The following is a 21,892-nucleotide window of genomic DNA, read 5'->3' as shown; positions in this document are numbered from 1 at the left end:
CAAATATGTTTGATGCACCTGACCTGGCATTAAATGACGGCTTCATCAGAGTGCACGAGTTTTACTTTTCAGTTTTTTTTTATTTATTTTTTTTAAAGGTAAAAAGACATACCTCCTTCTTCATGACCTGGGTGATTTGATGAAGGACACACTCAAAGAAGAAAGTCATAGCGTCCCACTGTAGTGCAGCAGAAGATGTGTTTTGTGCTGGGGAATAGAATTTTAAAAAGATATATTAACTGTTCCCTGTGTTACATAGAGTGACATAACAGATGAGCGTATTCATTTTTATTTCGGACTGGTAAGACCAAAGTCCCTAAAATGATCATGTATCAAACTAGTGGTCAAAACAGTGTTGCATTTCACAACTCTTATAAATCTGTCCCTTTTTCCAGCAGACTCCAATAGACCTCTATGAAAAAATAGAAGAGCAGCGTGTGCGATTTTTTAAGGAGAAAGCCCACACCCCAGGGCACTTACCACATTTCTGTTTTTTTATTTTTTTTGTAAAATGTTTAGACTATGTGGTTTAAATTCAACATGCTTTATGTCTGATTTGGCTAATTAAAAAGATCAGTTGAAAAGCACACTTGAAAAGCCAAAGACAGACAATGTTGCCTCTTCTATGCAGGTTTTATTTATTTAAAGTTAGTTTCAGAATTGACAAATATGCTGTAAAACTATTTGAGACCTTGCACATTTGCATAGACTGTCCTTATACTGGATATCAGAGTATCCAATGAGACAGAGCTTCATTAAAATTCATACAAAACCATTCAATCTTCCCAATGTAACCACCGGAATGGTAGCAGAGATGTAGCTGTTATGCCCACACGTTTTAGTATCATGGTCAAGGTAACTGAGAAGTTATCCCTGTGCAATATACAGGCACTGAGGAGGTCTTTGGTAAGACTACATAATTTTTCTTTCACATTGAGCTACATGCCTATGGAAAGAATTTCTTTTTATTTCTTCTTAAAATAGATAAAAAAGGGAGTTTGGCAGCAAAGCTGCTTTATGTACTTTAAACCAAATCGGTAGTCTGTTATTTGCATTCATATTACAATTTGAAGTGAGCAACAGAGGTTGCTTTTACAGAGGCACCCATTTTGGTTTTATTTGGAAATATTTGATTCTTTCTGTTTTGAAAGTGTTCTGTGATCCTGCATGTAGCCAGTGATACTACCTGGTTATGGATTTAACAGTTAAGTAACTAACTTTTGGTGAAATTATACTTCATTTGAACATAGTAGATCAGAGGGCTCGAAAAATCTACTCGGCCACTCGCTATGGCGAGTCATATTTTATCACATCGAGCTATTTTAAGAACCTACTCATACCTTCTGGAGTTGACAAAGAACAGGTGTTTTGTTCAGTCAGTAACTGAATTAGCAATTAAGATGCCTGTAGATCTTATTCTTGTCACATTTGCTCTGTGTTCAGAGACAGAGGTCACAAGTCAGTTTGTCTTCTTGCAATTATCTTTCCTTGCAACTGCAGAGTTCCAGGATTGTTTTAACAGGCCCTGTCGGACCTGGGTGAAATGAAAGGCTGTGGGTGTCAGTTACATAAATGTTGTGTTAGGAAAAACCTAAGTCAATTTTACAAACATTTCAAACTATATTTCAGTAGCTATGAAAGACCTTTTTTTTTTTTTTTTTACTTCTGTGTGATAAAATATATTACTAGGATGAAAAAAAGCCAGAACACTTTACTTTTTGATGTGTAAATGATGAATCTGTTTTTTTTCTGAAACCCAATTTTCACAGACTATTGTTAATACACTATATAGCTTTATCAGTAAAACTGCAAGTTAGTGGGAGGTTTTTTGGGACATTTCTTGGAAATTCAATGTCTGTAAATGACAGTGCGCTACCACATCATGCTTTAGTAATATACTTCTTAAAAGTGAGTGTTTAAAACTGAGAAACACTCCTGCCTTGATGGCAAAGCTATTAGTAAACTAAGAGGCAAGTCATGGATCATGTGTACCCTTTACGTGGGCTAGACTTATTATACATGGAGCAAACGTTAGTGTATTTAATCAAACAAAAGTTTTTTGTTTTTTTTTGGTTTTTTTAAACAGCAGAAATGTGGTACTCACATATTTGAAGGTGCACTCATGTGAGAATGAAGAAATATTTGCCTAGGATCACACAATTCGAGACCCGTATCTGGGTCAAGCACATTACAGTTAGGTCGAGAAGACTTTTCAAGCTACTCGATCTGCAGGTCTATTAACATTTTTATGATATTTCAAAGTCTGAAGATCAACAGTTATTTATCACTGAAGGGCTATTTTTAATACATTTGTATTGCACTGAAAAGAAATTCACACCACAATTTCCTGTTATGGGTTTACTTAAACATGGATTACTGATGGATAAAATTAATTTCACCAATCTGCGTAAATATTGATCATTGTGACAGTTCTCAATCGTAAACACACTAATCCCTTGCCTGCTTCATGTCTTAAGAAAACAGACACAAAAAACAGAGTACAGTGAAGAGGTAAGAAGGTCTTGCCCTCAAGAAGAAATGAGTTATGAATTCACTAATTGATTCTCTTGGAGGGCTTTAATCTGATGTGATGTCACGAAGGACCAGGAAACTCTGCATGCATCAGAATCAGCTGCAGAATCAGCTCTTCAGCATGGGACCAAGTGTGGGACAGCAAGCACTGTGATGTCCAAGACTTCTCAGGCTGAGGTTGGAGAGACTAGGACGAATTCCACTTAGTCTTTGTGCTTCCACCTAGATTTTGGCTTAACAAGAGACTAGGACCGGAAGTCTAGAACTCGGCCAGTAGCGAGAACATCCTCACGAGAAGAGAGTGGGTCTGCACTCTAGAGTTCGAGAAGAACTTCCAATACTTATTTCAGTGCTCAGCGACACACAGCTTCACTTCCTGGATCACCTTGGAGTTTATAAGGGTGCACTTCTTGCAGGATGTGCTGTTGTGCGCCGAATCCCAACACCACAGGCAGATCTCGCAGGAATCATTGGCAGACTTGTTTGTGACAGTTCCTACAAGGCTTAAACCCAGTAGTTTTGGAAGGAGACAGAATTTGGAGGAACAAAAACTTGTCAAAAGACAAAGAAAACATTGGAGTAAGCTCTGAATCCACATACAAGCATTTGCAATGCAATAGGTCTCGCATTTGCTTGAGTTAGAGCTATTGGCATTGTAAAATTCATAACTGGACTTTTCTTGCCAGATAAATTGGTCAACCTGCCTCATAATTATGTCTTTTCCTGCCATAGAATTCCAGTGGCCCTGCATATAACTGAACCACTTTCATTTACCTTCTTCCTCTATCTGCAGCAAAAAATGAAAATGTTGACATTTAACACCCCAATATAAATCTACCATGCTAATTCCAATAAAACACCACTTTCACCACTCACCATAAGAGTTGCTGGCTGGCTCACAAATCCCCCAAAAAAACACAAAACAGCCACAGAGGAGTAACAAGAGGAAAAACTAGAAGGATCACCCAAACATATCAAGAGTGTTCAAACAGTCATAGTGTAATAAGGATGTTACAATGGCCTGAATTATGGTCATAATTGTTATAAAGATAGATTATTAAAACATATACAATTATCATATCAACCTTTATCAGAAATAAATGTTTGGCATTAGACCGTAATGCTCAAAACAGCCCCTAGACGGCACCATAACAAAATATCATTTGTGAGAAACATGGTCACGTAATAACCCAATGAAAAAAAATACAGGAGAACGTAATGCGGAGTAGCCATCTACTTAGCCCCTAGAGGGCATTTTTAGGGCTAGCAGGCCTACTGCAAAGAAATTACAAACAAGGCCTTTAAAACAAAACTTCTCCCTGCTCAGCTTGAAAGACACAGTGGTGGGAGGGCTTATTATTTTGGGGTCCCCATCAACCTAGTGTGGGGACCCAAAGATGACAGAGCCCGAAAGAGCATTTTGAAGGTGGTCCCATTGCCCTAGGACCACCACAGGCTGAGTTATGAGCAAACATGTTTTTTTAAAGTAATGCCCTACAAAGCAATATGGGGAGAGTTTTTGTGCTGCAAATATAGTATGGTGACTGCAATGCTCAGAACTGCCCCTAGAGGACACCACAATAAAAATAGCATTTGGAAGAAACATTGCCATGTAATCATGCAGTCAGCCCTTAGAGAGAATAACTATATGAAAAAAGAATAGGAGAAAGTAATGCAGTGAAACTATATATTTAGCCCCTAGAGGGCATGGTGCATTACACATTTTCAAAGCTAACAGAACTATTAAATAGATATTCAAAACAAGGCCCATAAATAGAACATAACTTCTCCCTGTTCTAAAGCAATGTTTTTAGCCATGGCAAAGCTTAAACAGATAATGAAAGGTGTTAGGGGTTATTTGCTGGTGCCCACTAACAGTGTGGGGACCCACGGATGAGGTAGACAGAGAGAGCACATTGTGGTCAATGTTTTGAAAGCGGTTTCATTGTCCTAGGACCACCAGTGTCTGAGTTATGAATTCCCTGCAAAGCATTATGGGACAAGTTTCTGTGCCATGGCTATTTTAATATGTTGATATAACCATAATGCTTACAACAGCCCCTAGAAGACCCCACAAAGAAAATAGCATTAATAAGTAACATAATCATGAAACTATGTAATTAGCTTCCAGAGAGCATACCCACACAAATATATGGAAGAAAGTAATGCAGTGAAGCCATATAGTTAACCCCTAGGAGGCATAGTACATTACACATATTCAAGGCTAACAGGCTTACAGCAAAGAAGGCCCTTCAAACACAACCTACACTCAATTGTAAAACAAAGGTTCGAGCCATGAGAAAGGTTAAACAGGCACTGAATGGTAGGATGGGTGTAGGAAGTTGGCTCTGTATGTGCTATTTCAAAGTAAGGAATAGCATGCACAGAGTCCAAGGGTTCCCCTTAGAGGTAAGATAGTGGCAAAAAGAGATAATACCAATGCTCTATTTTGTGGTAGTGTGGTCGAGCAGTAGGCTTATCCAAGGAGTAGTGTTAAGCATTTGTTGTACATACACATAGACAATAAATGAGGTACACACACTCAGAGACAAATCCAGCCAATAGGTTTTTGTATAGAAAAATATCTTTTCTTAGTTTATTTTAAGAACCACAGGTTCAAATTCTACATGTAATATCTCATTCGAAAGGTATTGCAGGTAAGTACTTTAGGAACTTCAAATCATAAAAATTGCATGTATACTTTACAAGTTATTGACAAATAGCTGTTTTAAAAGTGGACACAGTGCAATTTTCACAGTTCCTGGGGGAGGTAAGTTTTTGTTAGTTTTACCAGGTAGGTAAGACACTTACAGGGTTCAGTTCTTGGTCCAAGGTAGCCCACCGTTGGGGGTTCAGAGCAACCCCAAAGTCACCACACCAGCAGCTCAGGGCCGGTCAGGTGCAGAGTTCAAAGTGGTGCCCAAAACACATAGGCTAGAATGGAGAGAAGGGGGTGCCCCGGTTCCGGTCTGTTTGCAGGTAAGTACCCGCGTCTTCGGAGGGCAGACCAGGGGGGTTTTGTAGGGCACCGGGGGGGGGACACAAGCCCACACAGAAATTTCACCCTCAGCGGCGCGGGGGCGGCCGGGTGCAGTGTAGAAACAAGCGTCGGGTTCGCAATGTTAGTCTATGAGAGATCTCGGGATCTCTTCAGCGCTGCAGGCAGGCAAGGGGGGGATTCCTCGGGGAAACCTCCACTTGGGCAAGGGAGAGGGACTCCTGGGGGTCACTTCTCCAGTGAAAGTCCGGTCCTTCAGGTCCTGGGGGCTGCGGGTGCAGGGTCTCTCCCAGGCGTCGGGACTTTAGGTTCAAAGAGTCGCGGTCAGGGGAAGCCTCGGGATTCCCTCTGCAGGCGGCGCTGTGGGGGCTCAGGGGGGACAGGTTTTGGTACTCACAGTATCAGAGTAGTCCTGGGGTCCCTCCTGAGGTGTTGGATCGCCACCAGCCGAGTCGGGGTCGCCGGGTGCAGTGGTGCAAGTCTCACGCTTCTTGCGGGGAGCTTGCAGGGTTCTTTAAAGTTGCTGGAAACAAAGTTGCAGCTTTTCTTGGAGCAGTTCCGCTGTCCTCGGGAGTTTCTTGTCTTTTCGAAGCAGGGGCAGTCCTCAGAGGATTTCGAGGTCGCTGGTCCCTTTGGAAGGCGTCGCTGGAGCAGGATCTTTGGAAGGCAGGAGACAGGCCGGTGAGTTTCTGGAGCCAAGGCAGTTGTCGTCTTCTGGTCTTCCGCTGCAGGGGTTTTCAGCTGGGCAGTCCTTCTTCTTGTAGTTGCAGGAATCTAATTTTCTAGGGTTCAGGGTAGCCCTTAAATACTAAATTTAAGGGCGTGTTTAGGTCTGGGGGGTTAGTAGCCAATGGCTACTAGCCCTGAGGGTGGGTACACCCTCTTTGTGCCTCCTCCCAAGGGGAGGGGGTCACAATCCTAACCCTATTGGGGGAATCCTCCATCTGCAAGATGGAGGATTTCTAAAAGTCAGAGTCACCTCAGCTCAGGACACCTTAGGGGCTGTCCTGACTGGCCAGTGACTCCTCCTTGTTGCTTTCTTTGTTCCCTCCAGCCTTGCCGCCAAAAGTGGGGGCCGTGGCCGGAGGGGGCGGGCAACTCCACTAAGCTGGAGTGCCCTGCTGGGCTGTGACAAAGGGGTGAGCCTTTGAGGCTCACCGCCAGGTGTCACAGCTCCTGCCTGGGGGAGGTGTTAGCATCTCCACCCAGTGCAGGCTTTGTTACTGGCCTCAGAGTGACAAAGGCACTCTCCCCATGGGGCCAGCAATATGTCTCTGGTGTGGCAGGCTGCTGGTACTAGTCAGCCTACACAGACAGTCGGTTAAGTTTCAGGGGGCACCTCTAAGGTGCCCTCTGTGGTGTATTTTACAATAAAATGTACACTGGCATCAGTGTGCATTTATTGTGCTGAGAAGTTTGATACCAAACTTCCCAGTTTTCAGTGTAGCCATTATGGTGCTGTGGAGTTCGTGTTTGACAGACTCCCAGACCATATACTCTTATGGCTACCCTGCACTTACAATGTCTAAGGTTTTGTTTAGACACTGTAGGGGTACCATGCTCATGCACTGGTACCTTCACCTATGGTATAGTGCACCCTGCCTTAGGGCTGTAAGGCCTGCTAGAGGGGTGTCTTACCTATACTGCATAGGCAGTGAGAGGCTGGCATGGCACCCTGAGGGGAGTGCCATGTCGACTTACTCGTTTTGTTCTCACTAGCACACACAGGCTTGTAAGCAGTGTGTCTGTGCTGAGTGAGGGGTCTCTAGGGTGGCATAAGACATGCTGCAGCCCTTAGAGACCTTTCCTTGGCATCAGGGCCCTTGGTACTAGAAGTACCAGTTTACAAGGGACTTATCTGAATGCCAGGGTGTGCCAATTGTGGATACAATGGTACATTTTAGGTGAAGGAACACTGGTGCTGGGGCCTGGTTAGCAGGGTCCCAGCACTCTTCTCAGTCAAGTCAGCATCAGTATCAGGCAAAAAGTGGGGGGTAACTGCAACAGGGAGCCATTTCTTTACACAAGCCCCCCCCAGCCCACAGGCCAGGAGACTCAGCCCAAGCTGGGAGAGTCTTCCTAGTCTGTCAGGCGAGGAAGAGTAGGAGAAATAGGCTGGTTAGTTGCAGGGCCTACTCTGCCTTACATCCTTCTGTTCAGGTCATTCCCTTTGGGGAACTGACCTACTTCCACAGTGATAGGACCTAGTCTGAATTGCCTCTTGTCTGCCTCTTCAATGTCTCCACCCAGTCTTTCTATTTTGGTCTTAGAGGTATCCACCTCTGCTAACCTTATCTTGGCCAGGGTTACCCCTAGCTTACCCAGAGAGGTTACCCAGAGCTGGAGTAACCCCACCATGACCAATAGGGTCAGGGGGCCTAACTTGCTATTTGGCATGGGGTCAGACCACCATGCTAAGGATAGTGCAGCCATAAAGGCTAACACCCAGCAGAGGCCACTGACAGCTGTCAGTGCCCAGAACCACACCTTTAGCTCTTCACCTAAAAGGGAAGGGGCTAAGTTACAGGCCTCTTTGGGTTCAGGTTGCCTGTCTGCTGTATTAGAGTGGGGGGTTACCACATCTTGTAGTAAACACCCTTCTTCCACTCTTTCTTCTGTTAGCTGAGGAGCCACCCACTCAGGTTTAACAGTTGCCTGACTAGCCAGGACTTCTTGTGGGTCAGGTTGGACTTTATCAGGGCCATTTTTGAAGTTCTCCCCTACTGGAGCAGAATCTCCTTGGCTTGCTGTAACCTTGGCTAAAGGTTGTTCACCCTTCCTACTCTGTTTTCTTTTCTTCTTCTTCTGGGGCCTGCTTGCATTTACTGCAGAGGCAGGACTTCCAGAATCCTTGGGAGAGGACTGGCACTGGACCAGTTCCTCTCTTGGGCTCTGACTAACCTCTGGGTAGTCATTTCCAAGGAGACAATCAAGGGGGAGGTCTGTACTGACTACTACCCTTCTCCAGCTAAGAGTGCCACCCACTTCTATGGGTACTAAAGCCACAGGCCTCTTAGTGACCCTGTCTAGGCTAACTCTTACCCTGGCAGTCTCACCTGGGATGTACTGGTTTGAGAGCACCAGCCTGTCATGCACAATAGTGTGACTGGCACAAGTGTCTCTCAGGGCAGTGGTTGGGATTCCATTCACCAGTAGGTGGTGGAAGTGTCTACTTCCCTCTGGAATCTCCAACTCACCTGTTGGGCCCTGTTTCCAGTTGAAGGCTATGAAGACCTCCTCATCTGAGGAGTCATCTCCCATGGCTACACTGGTTACCCCTGGAATTTTGTTCTGGGGTTTGTTTTTGGGACAAGAAGTGTCCTTGGTGTGGTGCCCAGACTGTTTACAGTTGTGGCACCATGCCTTAGTGGCATCCCAGTTCTTACCCTGGTACCCACCTTTGTTTTGGGTTGTGTCTTGGGGCCCACCCACCTGTTCTGGTTTTTGGGGGCCTACAGAGGACTCTTTTTCTTTGTTTCTAGTGTCACCCACCTTCTCCTGGGGAGTTTTTGTAACCCCTTTCTTTTGGTCACCCCCAGTGGAAGTTTTGGTTACCCTAGTCTTGACCCAGTGGTCTGCCTTCTTTCCCAATTCTTGGGGAGAAATTGGACCTAGGTCTACCAGATACTGATGCAACTTTTCATTGAAGCAGTTACTTAAAATGTGTTCTTTCATAAACAAATTATAAAGCCCAACATAGTCACACACTTCATTTCCAGTTAACCAACCATCTAGTGTTTTTACTGAGTAGTCTACAAAATAAACCCAGGTCTGGCTCGAGGATTTTTGAGCCCCCCTGAATCTAATTCTATACTCCTCAGTGGAGAATCCAAAGCCCTCAATCAGGGTACCCTTCATGAGGTCATAAGATTCTGCATCTTTTCCAGAGAGTGTGAGGAGTCTATCCCTACACTTTCCAGTGAACATTTCCCAAAGGAGAGCACCCCAGTGAGATCTGTTCACTTTTCTGGTTACACAAGCCCTCTCAAAAGCTGTGAACCATTTGGTGATGTCATCACCATCTTCATATTTTGTTACAATCCCTTTGGGGATTTTTAGGATGTCAGGAGAATCTCTGACCCTATTTAAGTTGCTGCCACCATTGATGGGACCTAGGCCCATCTCTTTTCTTTCCCTTTCTATGGCTAGGAGCTGCTTTTCCAAAGCCAATCTTTTGACCATCCTGGCTAACAGGGGGTCATCTTCACTGAGAGCATCCTCAGTGATTTCAGAAATGCTGGACCTTCCTGTGAGGGAAGCAACATTTCTGACTATCATTTTTGGAGACAGGGCTTGAGAGGCCCTGGTCTCCCTATTTAGGACTGGAAGGGGGGAATTGCCCTCCAAGTCACTAATTTCTTCCTCTGTGAAGTCATCCTCAGAGGGGTTGGCTTTTTCAAACTCTGCCAACAGCTCCTGGAGCTGAATTTTGGTAGGTCTGGAGCCAAAGGTTATTTTTTTGATATTACAGAGAGACCTTAGCTCCCTCATCTTAAGATGGAGGTAAGGTGTGGTGTCGAGTTCCACCACATTCATCTCTGTATCAGACATTATTCTGCTAAGAGTTGGAATATTTTTTTAAGAATCTAAAACCGTTTCTAGAATCTAATTCAAACTTTTAACAAACTTTTAAACTCTAAAAGACAATGCTAAACAGGGACTTAACACACAAGGCCCTAGCAGGACTTTTAAGAATTTTGAAAAATTTCAAATTGCAAAAATGAATTTCTAATGACAATTTTGGAATTTGTCGTGTGATCAGGTATTGGCTGAGTAGTCCAGCAAATGCAAAGTCTTGTACCCCACCGCTGATCCACCAATGTAGGAAGTTGGCTCTGTATGTGCTATTTCAAAGTAAGGAATAGCATGCACAGAGTCCAAGGGTTCCCCTTAGAGGTAAGATAGTGGCAAAAAGAGATAATACCAATGCTCTATTTTGTGGTAGTGTGGTCGAGCAGTAGGCTTATCCAAGGAGTAGTGTTAAGCATTTGTTGTACATACACATAGACAATAAATGAGGTACACACACTCAGAGACAAATCCAGCCAATAGGTTTTTGTATAGAAAAATATCTTTTCTTAGTTTATTTTAAGAACCACAGGTTCAAATTCTACATGTAATATCTCATTCGAAAGGTATTGCAGGTAAGTACTTTAGGAACTTCAAATCATAAAAATTGCATGTATACTTTTCAAGTTATTCACAAATAGCTGTTTTGAAAGTGGACACTTAGTGCAATTTTCACAGTTCCTGGGGGAGGTAAGTTTTTGTTAGTTTTACCAGGTAGGTAAGACACTTACAGGGTTCAGTTCTTGGTCCAAGGTAGCCCACCGTTGGGGGTTCAGAGCAACCCCAAAGTCACCACACCAGCAGCTCAGGGCCGGTCAGGTGCAGAGTTCAAAGTGGTGCCCAAAACACATAGGCTAGAATGGAGAGAAGGGGGTGCCCCGGTTCCGGTCTGTTTGCAGGTAAGTACCCGCGTCTTCGGAGGGCAGACCAGGGGGGTTTTGTAGGGCACCGGGGGGGACACAAGCCCACACAGAAATTTCACCCTCAGCGGCGCGGGGGCGGCCGGGTGCAGTGTAGAAACAAGCGTCGGGTTCGCAATGTTAGTCTATGAGAGATCTCGGGATCTCTTCAGCGCTGCAGGCAGGCAAGGGGGGGATTCCTCGGGGAAACCTCCACTTGGGCAAGGGAGAGGGACTCCTGGGGGTCACTTCTCCAGTGAAAGTCCGGTCCTTCAGGTCCTGGGGGCTGCGGGTGCAGGGTCTCTCCCAGGCGTCGGGACTTTAGGTTCAAAGAGTTGCGGTCAGGGGAAGCCTCGGGATTCCCTCTGCAGGCGGCGCTGTGGGGGCTCAGGGGGGACAGGTTTTGGTACTCACAGTATCAGAGTAGTCCTGGGGTCCCTCCTGAGGTGTTGGATCGCCACCAGCCGAGTCGGGGTCGCCGGGTGCAGTGGTGCAAGTCTCACGCTTCTTGCGGGGAGCTTGCAGGGTTCTTTAAAGTTGCTGGAAACAAAGTTGCAGCTTTTCTTGGAGCAGTTCCGCTGTCCTCGGGAGTTTCTTGTCTTTTCGAAGCAGGGGCAGTCCTCAGAGGATTTCGAGGTCGCTGGTCCCTTTGGAAGGCGTCGCTGGAGCAGGATCTTTGGAAGGCAGGAGACAGGCCGGTGAGTTTCTGGAGCCAAGGCAGTTGTCGTCTTCTGGTCTTCCGCTGCAGGGGTTTTCAGCTGGGCAGTCCTTCTTCTTGTAGTTGCAGGAATCTAATTTTCTAGGGTTCAGGGTAGCCCTTAAATACTAAATTTAAGGGCGTGTTTAGGTCTGGGGGGTTAGTAGCCAATGGCTACTAGCCCTGAGGGTGGGTACACCCTCTTTGTGCCTCCTCCCAAGGGGAGGGGGTCACAATCCTAACCCTATTGGGGGAATCCTCCATCTGCAAGATGGAGGATTTCTAAAAGTCAGAGTCACCTCAGCTCAGGACACCTTAGGGGCTGTCCTGACTGGCCAGTGACTCCTCCTTGTTGCTTTCTTTGTTCCCTCCAGCCTTGCCGCCAAAAGTGGGGGCCGTGGCCGGAGGGGGCGGGCAACTCCACTAAGCTGGAGTGCCCTGCTGGGCTGTGACAAAGGGGTGAGCCTTTGAGGCTCACCGCCAGGTGTCACAGCTCCTGCCTGGGGGAGGTGTTAGCATCTCCACCCAGTGCAGGCTTTGTTACTGGCCTCAGAGTGACAAAGGCACTCTCCCCATGGGGCCAGCAACATGTCTCTGGTGTGGCAGGCTGCTGGAACTAGTCAGCCTACACAGACAGTCGGTTAAGTTTCAGGGGGCACCTCTAAGGTGCCCTCTGTGGTGTATTTTACAATAAAATGTACACTGGCATCAGTGTGCATTTATTGTGCTGAGAAGTTTGATACCAAACTTCCCAGTTTTCAGTGTAGCCATTATGGTGCTGTGGAGTTCGTGTTTGACAGACTCCCAGACCATATACTCTTATGGCTACCCTGCACTTACAATGTCTAAGGTTTTGTTTAGACACTGTAGGGGTACCATGCTCATGCACTGGTACCCTCACCTATGGTATAGTGCACCCTGCCTTAGGGCTGTAAGGCCTGCTAGAGGGGTGTCTTACCTATACTGCATAGGCAGTGAGAGGCTGGCATGGCACCCTGAGGGGAGTGCCATGTCGACTTACTCGTTTTGTTCTCACTAGCACACACAGGCTTGTAAGCAGTGTGTCTGTGCTGAGTGAGGGGTCTCTAGGGTGGCATAAGACATGCTGCAGCCCTTAGAGACCTTTCCTTGGCATCAGGGCCCTTGGTACTAGAAGTACCAGTTTACAAGGGACTTATCTGAATGCCAGGGTGTGCCAATTGTGGATACAATGGTACATTTTAGGTGAAGGAACACTGGTGCTGGGGCCTGGTTAGCAGGGTCCCAGCACTCTTCTCAGTCAAGTCAGCATCAGTATCAGGCAAAAAGTGGGGGGTAACTGCAACAGGGAGCCATTTCTTTACAATGGGTTATTATTTTTGGAGTCCCCACTAACCTAGTGTGGGGACCCAAAGATGATGCATACAGAAAGAGCACGCTGTTGTGAACGTTTTGATGGTGATCCCATTACCCCAGGACCACCACAGGCTGAGTTAAGAGCAAAAATGTTTTGAAAAAGAATGCCCACAAAGCATTATGGGTCGAGTATTCTGAGTAAAGTGAACATTGTAGTATCGGCTCACCCTCTGTGTCTGAAGATCTGCTTTCGTTTTGAGGATTTCTGTTTTAGTAAAGCATTCACCAATTTCAAGTGTTTTAAGGGGAGAAACACAAGAAATTACTCTGATAAGGTAACTGTGAACAATATGACCAGCGCTCCAATACTCCTGATCGATTTCATGCTGTTGTGCCTGTTTGTGATGTGAGCGCCACGACTGCCATGCAGCACAAAGGGAAGAGACAAAAGAAATAGTTCTTCCAAGCTGAAGTATACCGGTAATTGTGCAACAAACCATGTAACAGGGGCAGTCTGCAAGGCACGACAAAGACAGCCTCAAACGTGGACAAATGTAAAGCAATTATCAATGATATCAAGTGATTTTTGAATGTCTAGCCCACGAACAAGTGAAAGTGATGAGTGTGAGGTGGGTGTGGTTAATAGCTCACAATACTTACAACAGGTCAAATTGACGTCAGCATGCTTATATGCAACACTCTTCTTCACTTCCAGGACAGTAAGTGAGCATGGAGCTGCAGGAGGCTACCTACCAGAGCCGGGGAGCAACGCTGTTAACGTCTTCCGGATCCCATCTGGCACCTGGAGATATTCTAAAGGTAAGGCATCTGCGGAAAGAAAGTCCTTTCTCACTGCATTCTACACCTCTTTCTTTGCTACCTAGAAGACAGTAAATATGCTCATTCATCCCCATGTTAATGTTGTATTCTACTGGTTATCTTGGGGAATATTCATTTTAACTTGCACAAAGCTCAGCCGACCAGCCATCCATTTTCCTGTCCTCTCCCGTCAGAGCATAGTTGAATGGTTCTGCGACAGACTTCTGTTGTGCAGCTGATACTGGACTTCAGACTGCCTGAGCAGGTAAAAGTCAACAGCTTCATAGCATTTGGAATACAGTTGAGACCAATTATGTTTACAAATCAATTCATGCCAATCAGTTCCTGGTGGGGTATTTTGCAATCAGCTATCTCACCTGGGGGAAGGAAGTTGAGTTTAACACTCGAGTATTGTATGAATTTTCCTTCTTTATTATAATTCTGCAAACAGAAGTCAGGTCAGATGCTAACTGAATGAGTTATTCTACTGGCTGATTTTGAGATCTGAAGTGCATTTTCCAGTTCTGCTAGAACTTCCCTGGGATTATCCAATACCCACTTGTTAGACCTTTGGGAGGACCACAAGACCAGATCCAACCTCTCGACCATGACAGACGTTGAGGCTCATGGTATGACATTTAAGCCATCTGAAAAGCCTTACAACTATTACAAGGTGGACGTCCTTGAATTACCTGTAGTCAAATTCAACCAACACTGAACGTCTGCTTCCATTTATTAATAGCAACGTGAAGGACGTTGTAGGAAGTTGGCTCTGTATGTGCTATTTCAAAGTAAGGAATAGCATGCACAGAGTCCAAGGGTTCCCCTTAGAGGTAAGATAGAGGCAAAAAGAGATAATACTAATGCTCTATTTTGTGGTAGTGTGGTCGAGCAGTAGGCTTATCCAAGGAGTAGTGTTAAGCATTTGTTGTACATACACATAGACAATAAATGAGGTACACACACTCAGAGACAAATCCAGCCAATAGGTTTTTGTATAGAAAAATATATTTTCTTAGTTTATTTTAGGAACCACAGGTTCAAATTCTACATGTAATATCTCATTCGAAAGGTATTGCAGGTAAGTACTTTAGGAACTTCAAATTATCAAAATTGCATGTATACTTTTCAAGTTATTCACAAATAGCTGTTTTAAAAGTGGACACTTAGTGCAATTTTCACAGTTCCTAGGGGAGGTAAGTATTTGTTAGGTTAACCAGGTAAGTAAGACACTTACAGGGCTTAGTTCTTGGTCCAAGGTAGCCCACCGTTGGGGGTTCAGAGCAACCCCAAAGTCACCACACCAGCAGCTCAGGGCCGGTCAGGTGCAGAGTTCAGTGTGGTGCCCAAAACACATAGGCTAGAATGGAGAGAAGGGGGTGCCCCGGTTCCGGTCTGCTTGCAGGTAAGTACCCGCGTCTTCGGAGGGCAGACCAGGGGGGTTTTGTAGGGCACCGGGGGGGACACAAGTCCACACAGAAATTTCACCCTCAGCAGCGCGGGGGCGGCCGGGTGCAGTGTAGAAACAAGCGTCGGGTTTGTAATGGAAGTCAATGGGAGATCTCGGGATCTCTTCAGCGCTGCAGGCAGGCAAGGGGGGGGTTCCTCGGGGAAACCTCCACTTGGTCAAGGGAGAGGGACTCCTGGGGGTCACTCCTCCAGTGAAAGTCCGGTCCTTCAGGTCCTGGGGGCTGCGGGTGCAGGGTCTCTCCCAGGCGTCGGGACTTTAGGTTCAAAGAGTCGCGGTCAGGGGAAGCCTCGGGATTCCCTCTGCAGGCGGCGCTGTGGGGGCTCAGGGGGGACAGGTTTTGGTACTCACAGTATCAGAGTAGTCCTGGGGTCCCTCCTGAGGTGTTGGATCTCCACCAGCCGAGTCGGGGTCGCCGGGTGCAGTGTTGCAAGTCTCACGCTTCTTGCGGGGAGCTTGCAGGGTTCTTTAAAGCTGCTGGAAACAAAGTTGCAGCTTTTCTTGGAGCAGGTCCGCTGTCCTCGGGAGTTTCTTGTCTTTTCGAAGCAGGGGCAGTCCTCAGAGGATGTCGAGGTCGCTGGTCCCTTTGGAAGGCGTCGCTGGATCTTTGGAAGGCAGGAGACAGGCCGGTGAGTTTCTGGAGCCAAGGCAGTTGTCGTCTTCTGGTCTTCCTCTGCAGGGGTTTTCAGCTAGGCAGTCCTTCTTCTTGTAGTTGCAGGAATCTAATTTTCTAGGGTTCAGGGTAGCCCTTAAATACTAAATTTAAGGGCGTGTTTAGGTCTGGGGGGTTAGTAGCCAATGGCTACTAGCCCTGAGGGTGGGTACACCCTCTTTGTGCCTCCTCCCAAGGGGAGGGGGTCACAATCCTAACCCTATTGGGGGAATCCTCCATCTGCAAGATGGAGGATTTCTAAAAGTCAGAGTCACCTCAGCTCAGGACACCTTAGGGGCTGTCCTGACTGGCCAGTGACTCCTCCTTGTTATTCTCATTATTTTCTCCGGCCTTGCCGCCAAAAGTGGGGCCTGGCCGGAGGGGGCGGGCAACTCCACTAGCTGGAGTGTCCTGCTGGGTTGGCACAAAGGAGGTGAGCCTTTGAGGCTCACCGCCAGGTGTGACAATTCCTGCCTGGGGGAGGTGTTAGCATCTCCACCCAGTGCAGGCTTTGTTACTGGCCTCAGAGTGACAAAGGCACTCTCCCCATGGGGCCAGCAACATGTCTCTGGTGTGGCAGGCTGCTGGAACTAGTCAGCCTACACAGACAGTCGGTTAAGTTTCAGGGGGCACCTCTAAGGTGCCCTCTGGGGTGTATTTTGCAATAAAATGTACACTGGCATCAGTGTGCATTTATTGTGCTGAGAAGTTTGATACCAAACTTCCCAGTTTTCAGTGTAGCCATTATGGTGCTGTGGAGTTCGTGTTTGACAGACTCCCAGACCATATACTCTTATGGCTACCCTGCACTTACAATGTCTAAGGTTTTGTTTAGACACTGTAGGGGTACCATGCTCATGCACTGGTACCCTCACCTATGGTATAGTGCACCCTGCCTTAGGGCTGTAAGGCCTGCTAGAGGGGTGTCTTACCTATACTGCATAGGCAGTGAGAGGCTGGCATGGCACCCTGAGGGGAGTGCCATGTCGACTTACTCGTTTTGTCCTCACTAGCACACACAAGCTGGCAAGCAGTGTGTCTGTGCTGAGTGAGAGGTCTCCAGGGTGGCATAAGACATGCTGCAGCCCTTAGAGACCTTCCTTGGCATCAGGGCCCTTGGTACTAGAAGTACCAGTTACAAGGGACTTATCTGGATGCCAGGGTCTGCCAATTGTGGATACAAAAGTACAGGTTTAGGGAAAGAACACTGGTGCTGGGGCCTGGTTAGCAGGCCTCAGCACACTTTCAATTGTAAACATAGCATCAGCAAAGGCAAAAAGTCAGGGGGCAACCATGCCAAGGAGGCATTTCCTTACAGACGTCCACTGGCCTAGCTTTTTGGGCACAACTCCTCTTCCAATAAAATAAGTGCACAATTCTGGCATTCGCATTGGCTTATATCTAGGCACAGCTTCACACGTTGCACACTCAACAAAAGTATGCTACTTCCTCCCCAAGATACTCCGTCACATTTTCCCTTTTAGAATTTCATTTTGAGGCTACCTATTGTTACTGCCCTCACAGAATCAAGAACTGATTATGGCAAAGGCACTCTTCGCAGGGCCTTTAAGGAACTGCTAGTCTGTTGTCAATTAGTTCAAAACGCTGCGGTTCGCCTTCTATGTGGATACAAAAAACATGATTCAATATAACAGCCAGGAAGCATCTTCATTGTCTTCAAGTACATTCATGTGTGATTTGTAAGGCTATGTGTATTGTGCACAACACCGTTTAAACCGGTCTTATGACATTACAGTGGTAAGTCACAAAAGCAAATCTCATATCTAACCAGCAACTCCTTCCCCACATCTCTAAAACTCAGACCATAAGAAATGAAGGTAGGGTCTCCTCCGTGCCTAAAGTCAAAAGTTGGTATTAACTTCCAATACATCTCCGCAAACGGATTCACTCGCCTACATTTAGAAAGGCTTTTAAAATATATTTTTGATCAATAGGGATACCTTTAATAAACTTCTGTTGGACCAGGACTAAAAAACCTACCCCGGTGAATGCTGTGGTGTAAACATGATCAGTATCTTCATAGCATATCAAGAAGAGGGTAGTGAGAAATTAGCATCACCAGAGGTAAGGTAGGGAAAGGTGTCGGAACCTGGATAGCTATACAGTGTACCAAATGTAGGGGTACACTCTATGCAGAAAGTACAGGTGACCCTTATTGGTTTACAGGGGTTACATTAATAACCCTAAAAGCTATCTTTTGTGGCAGTGTAGGCAAGCGGTTTAGGCTTATCAGAGGGTAGTGCTAAGCATTTGTTGAACAACAAAGTCAATAAATGAGGCACGCATTCAAGAAGAAACTGAAGACTAATTTTAGAAAACGTATTCCAGGGGTCCCTTTTAGAACTTAAGGTGCTAGAGGGTCAAGGAAAAGAGCTACCAGCAGTGTTTGGGTTTATCTTCTCTGGAATTTCTGTGTGTAGAGGCATTTGATATGTTGGTAGCCTACCGAACTGCACTTTTGGAGAGGGGGAGGTGCCAAGGGGGTTGGGAGGGAGGATTGCGGGGGCGATGTGAGGTTGAGGTGAACCACCTAAAAACAGGGTGCAGAGGGGGAACTTGGAAACAAGTCTGGGAACTCCCAAAGGGGGCTCTCAGTTTATGAGAGTCCTCGGAGCATAGTCTGTTTGTGCACCTGGGCCAGGCCGGCTGTTCCTGTGCGTCAAAGTAGCTCACAGTTCTTGGTCAGACCTGCAGAGGGGGAAGAAAAACAAACAGAGTGCCACGTTCGTGGTCAGTCTCGCCAGTTCTTGCGAGAGAGTTATGTCTGACTACCGTGGTATTGCAGGAGCTTTACATTCCTCCTTATTCCTCCTGGATACGCTTCAACTGCTCACCTCATCTACTCCTAGAAAGCTTTTGCTATTTAGACACCTATTCACTATCACTAAGGGTTGCCTAGACACAGTGTAAGTTGCCACACCATAGGTGTACACCATAAACTGAGCAGGCCTCCTACACTAGGGCTAATCAGCAGCTCATCCTGTAGGAGTGGGTGTTACACCCTCTTTCCTGACAGGCTTTAATTCTGGGTCCCCCGGGAGTAGAAGAATCTCTTTTCCCTAGGCGTCCAGAACTGTCTCTCAGGTGGCAGGCTGGCCGAAACTGGCCCGCGAGCACACCAGAGGCTGGTAGAGTTTCAGGGGGCATCTTTATGGTGCCCTCTGGGTGCATGTATTAGTAAATCGAACACTGGCATCAGTGTGGGTTCACCAATACGAGATGTTGGATACGAGAGAAATCATCATGTCCAGCACATGCATTTAAAATGGTTTCTCTTGTCACACTATGTCTGAGACTCGACAAAGACACAGCAGGGGCATATCAGCTGGTGTTGGGATTTCTCCACCAGGAGCACTCGCTATTAAGGGGGCCTGTGGGCAGAAGCTGCGTCAGTGAATCCACAGCGGGCAAGTCCAAGGTGGGCTATGTCTCTAGAGGGTTGGGGGACCACGCTGGCACCGTTTGTCCACTACATCTCAGGCTGTGTGCAGCAGGTGCAATGGTGCTTTCAGGTGTCGGTTTTCAGCGGTCCGGATTCCTCACAATTCTCTTGGGGTGTCTGTAAGATGCAGGGAAGCAGCTCCGCTGAAGTTCCACGGTCTTTGTTTAAGGCACGTAGTCCTCCCAGGCTGTTTGAGGTACAACAGCTACAGGACAAGACGACTTTGGCACAATTCAACAGGAGCAGCAGACAGGCCGGCAGAGCCCAGGTCAGGTGCTTCTTCCTCAGTCTTTGCTGCTCGAGTGTCATTCTTCATAGGTCAGCAGGAATCTTATTTCCTGGTGCCAGGGGCTTCTCTAAATACTGAATTTAGGGGGCATTTAGGGAAGTGTAGGGTAGTAGCCAATGGGCTACTTACTCTTGGGGGTCGCAACACCCCCTATATGACCACTTTCTATGGAAAGTGGACATAACCCTGTCCCAGAGTTCCGAATTCTCCCTCCTGCATGCCAAGTGAGGTGCGCCTGGTTAGCAGGAACCCAGGGCACTTCAGTCAAAGTTTCATCAGCTACCAGGGAGAGGGAGAGAGAGGGCGAGAGCGAGCAAGAGGGAATGTAAGTATATAATTAAGTGTGTGTTTTTTTGTTGTTTTTTTGCTGCACTTCCACATGGCTGCCATGTTGTCCATTACAACATGGATCAATCTGCTACTAATGGGAGGGAAGAGGATCATAGATTGCACGCAGATCCAGAAGAAGGATATAGAGAGACTGCTCCTCTGGGAAGCAGAGGCCTTCAATGTCAACTTTGTCAAGGTCACCTCTACAACTCAGGAATAGAGGCACAATCCCAAAACATCAGGATCATAGCCTCCATGTCCCAGAATTGTTAACAAGGTTTAAAAGTCTAAAAAGTCAGTGTGTCCCAGATCGCATCTGTAAAGTGAACAAAATGCACAGGACTGAAGGTGGGATTGAGCTCACTGATTGAGAACCGCAGAGTGGACATTAACAGAACCATAATTCTAAAGTGATCCGAGAGTGACTGAGCCAAGCCAGCCTTCAGCAACCACTCAAAGAATGGGAATAGATGAATTGCCAATCAGCAAAAGTGACCCACAACCACTGACATTACTTTTTTGAACACCAAGGAAGCCCCTATAAGGTGAAATGATAGGATAGTGAACACCCCCGTCCTCTGTAAGAATAAAAAAAGTATTATGCTCCCTGCTGCTCTGAACTTCTCACATTAGAATGAGACTGCAACAAACTGGAGGAACATGGGTTAAGGGTGGACAAAGAGGGAAGAGTGTAACCAACTGAACAACCTGAAGGACCCATTGATCTGAAGTAACTGCAGGCCAGCCCAAATTAAATTCTGCCCTTGAATGGGTCCAGATGATCATGTGATGTGAAACTAAAGTGGCTTGACGGTAACTGCAGCGGGAAAAGGCCTTTTCTATGCAGCCGGAGCAACACAGTGTAGCTATACGAATGTTACTACGTTTGCCTGAACCACGGAAATGTGTGGTTAGGGCACCATGCATATGCGTTTTTCAGGCACACATCAGAAACAGCCGGGAGAGGAACGCAGTGGCCGGGTGGGGGGGGGGGATTTTTAAGGGCAGGGTAGGTTTTAGCGTTCTGCGGGTAGGTGCATCCACAAAAACACAAGATAGGCCAATCCAAACTGCTTAAATAGCAGTGCTGGCATCTTATAAAAGATAGTCATTCTGTGGGGTTGTATACTCTCAGCATTTTTACATTTCTGGACTCCGAAGGGCCCACCAATGTTAAGTTCCACAGGTTGGCTATCTAAGCTGGAAATCTATAGAAGACCGTTCCACAGTTGGAAATGTTGGCAATGTTAATATGATCGAAAACAATCTCAGTGTACGCCAAGATATGTACCAGCATAACAACAAACTCGCATTACTATTCGTGACTCCACCCGGGCAAGCCCTGCAACCTGGGACTGAAGCAACTAATTGACAGATCACAGGTGGGGTGACACATAGCCCATAGACAAACGCACAAACAGGAAAAACACAGATAGATTCCTCAGCAAGGCAGCAACACCACAAAGGTCCTAGAAAATTACCCCTAATAAAACACAATTGGCCAGCGGCGTGCATGTTCACAAAACAGCATAAAGTTAGATGGCACATAAAGTTAGGAACACTCAGCCATTCAGAACACAGCATACACACACACACACACACACACTGCATGCAGTGATCACGGGCTCACCATGCTGGACATTAGAACTGTTACCTACTGGCCCACACTACGTCCACACCAGGTCGAGACCCACCTGAGCACTTTATCAGATGGTCAGGTTTACGGCCTCGTGACTTGGCCTAGATTCCTTTCTGAAAATAATGTATACAATTGTTTTACAGCTCTTCAAGAACTGCATTAAAAAAAAAAAAACGCTCAAAACTAACTTTGAGAGACAGTC

General features: G+C 46.4%; 1 protein-coding gene across 1 annotated transcript in view; it reads right to left on the bottom strand.

The window, feature by feature from the left end:
* The window catches only part of LOC138296834 (exportin-5-like), a 723,294-nt gene that overhangs the window by 520,907 nt on the left and 180,495 nt on the right, over nucleotides 1–21,892 (bottom strand). Inside the window, exon 13 of the mRNA XM_069236301.1 lies at nucleotides 113–207. Within this exon, the coding sequence (XP_069092402.1) occupies nucleotides 113–207 (95 nt within the window). The remainder of the gene's footprint in view (nucleotides 1–112; nucleotides 208–21,892) is intronic.

This window comes from Pleurodeles waltl, chromosome 5, assembly GCF_031143425.1.
Source record: "Pleurodeles waltl isolate 20211129_DDA chromosome 5, aPleWal1.hap1.20221129, whole genome shotgun sequence".
NCBI lineage: Eukaryota > Metazoa > Chordata > Amphibia > Caudata > Salamandridae > Pleurodeles > Pleurodeles waltl.
The sequence above is the reverse complement of the archived record's forward strand: the minus strand, read 5'-3'. Positions and strand labels throughout refer to the sequence as shown.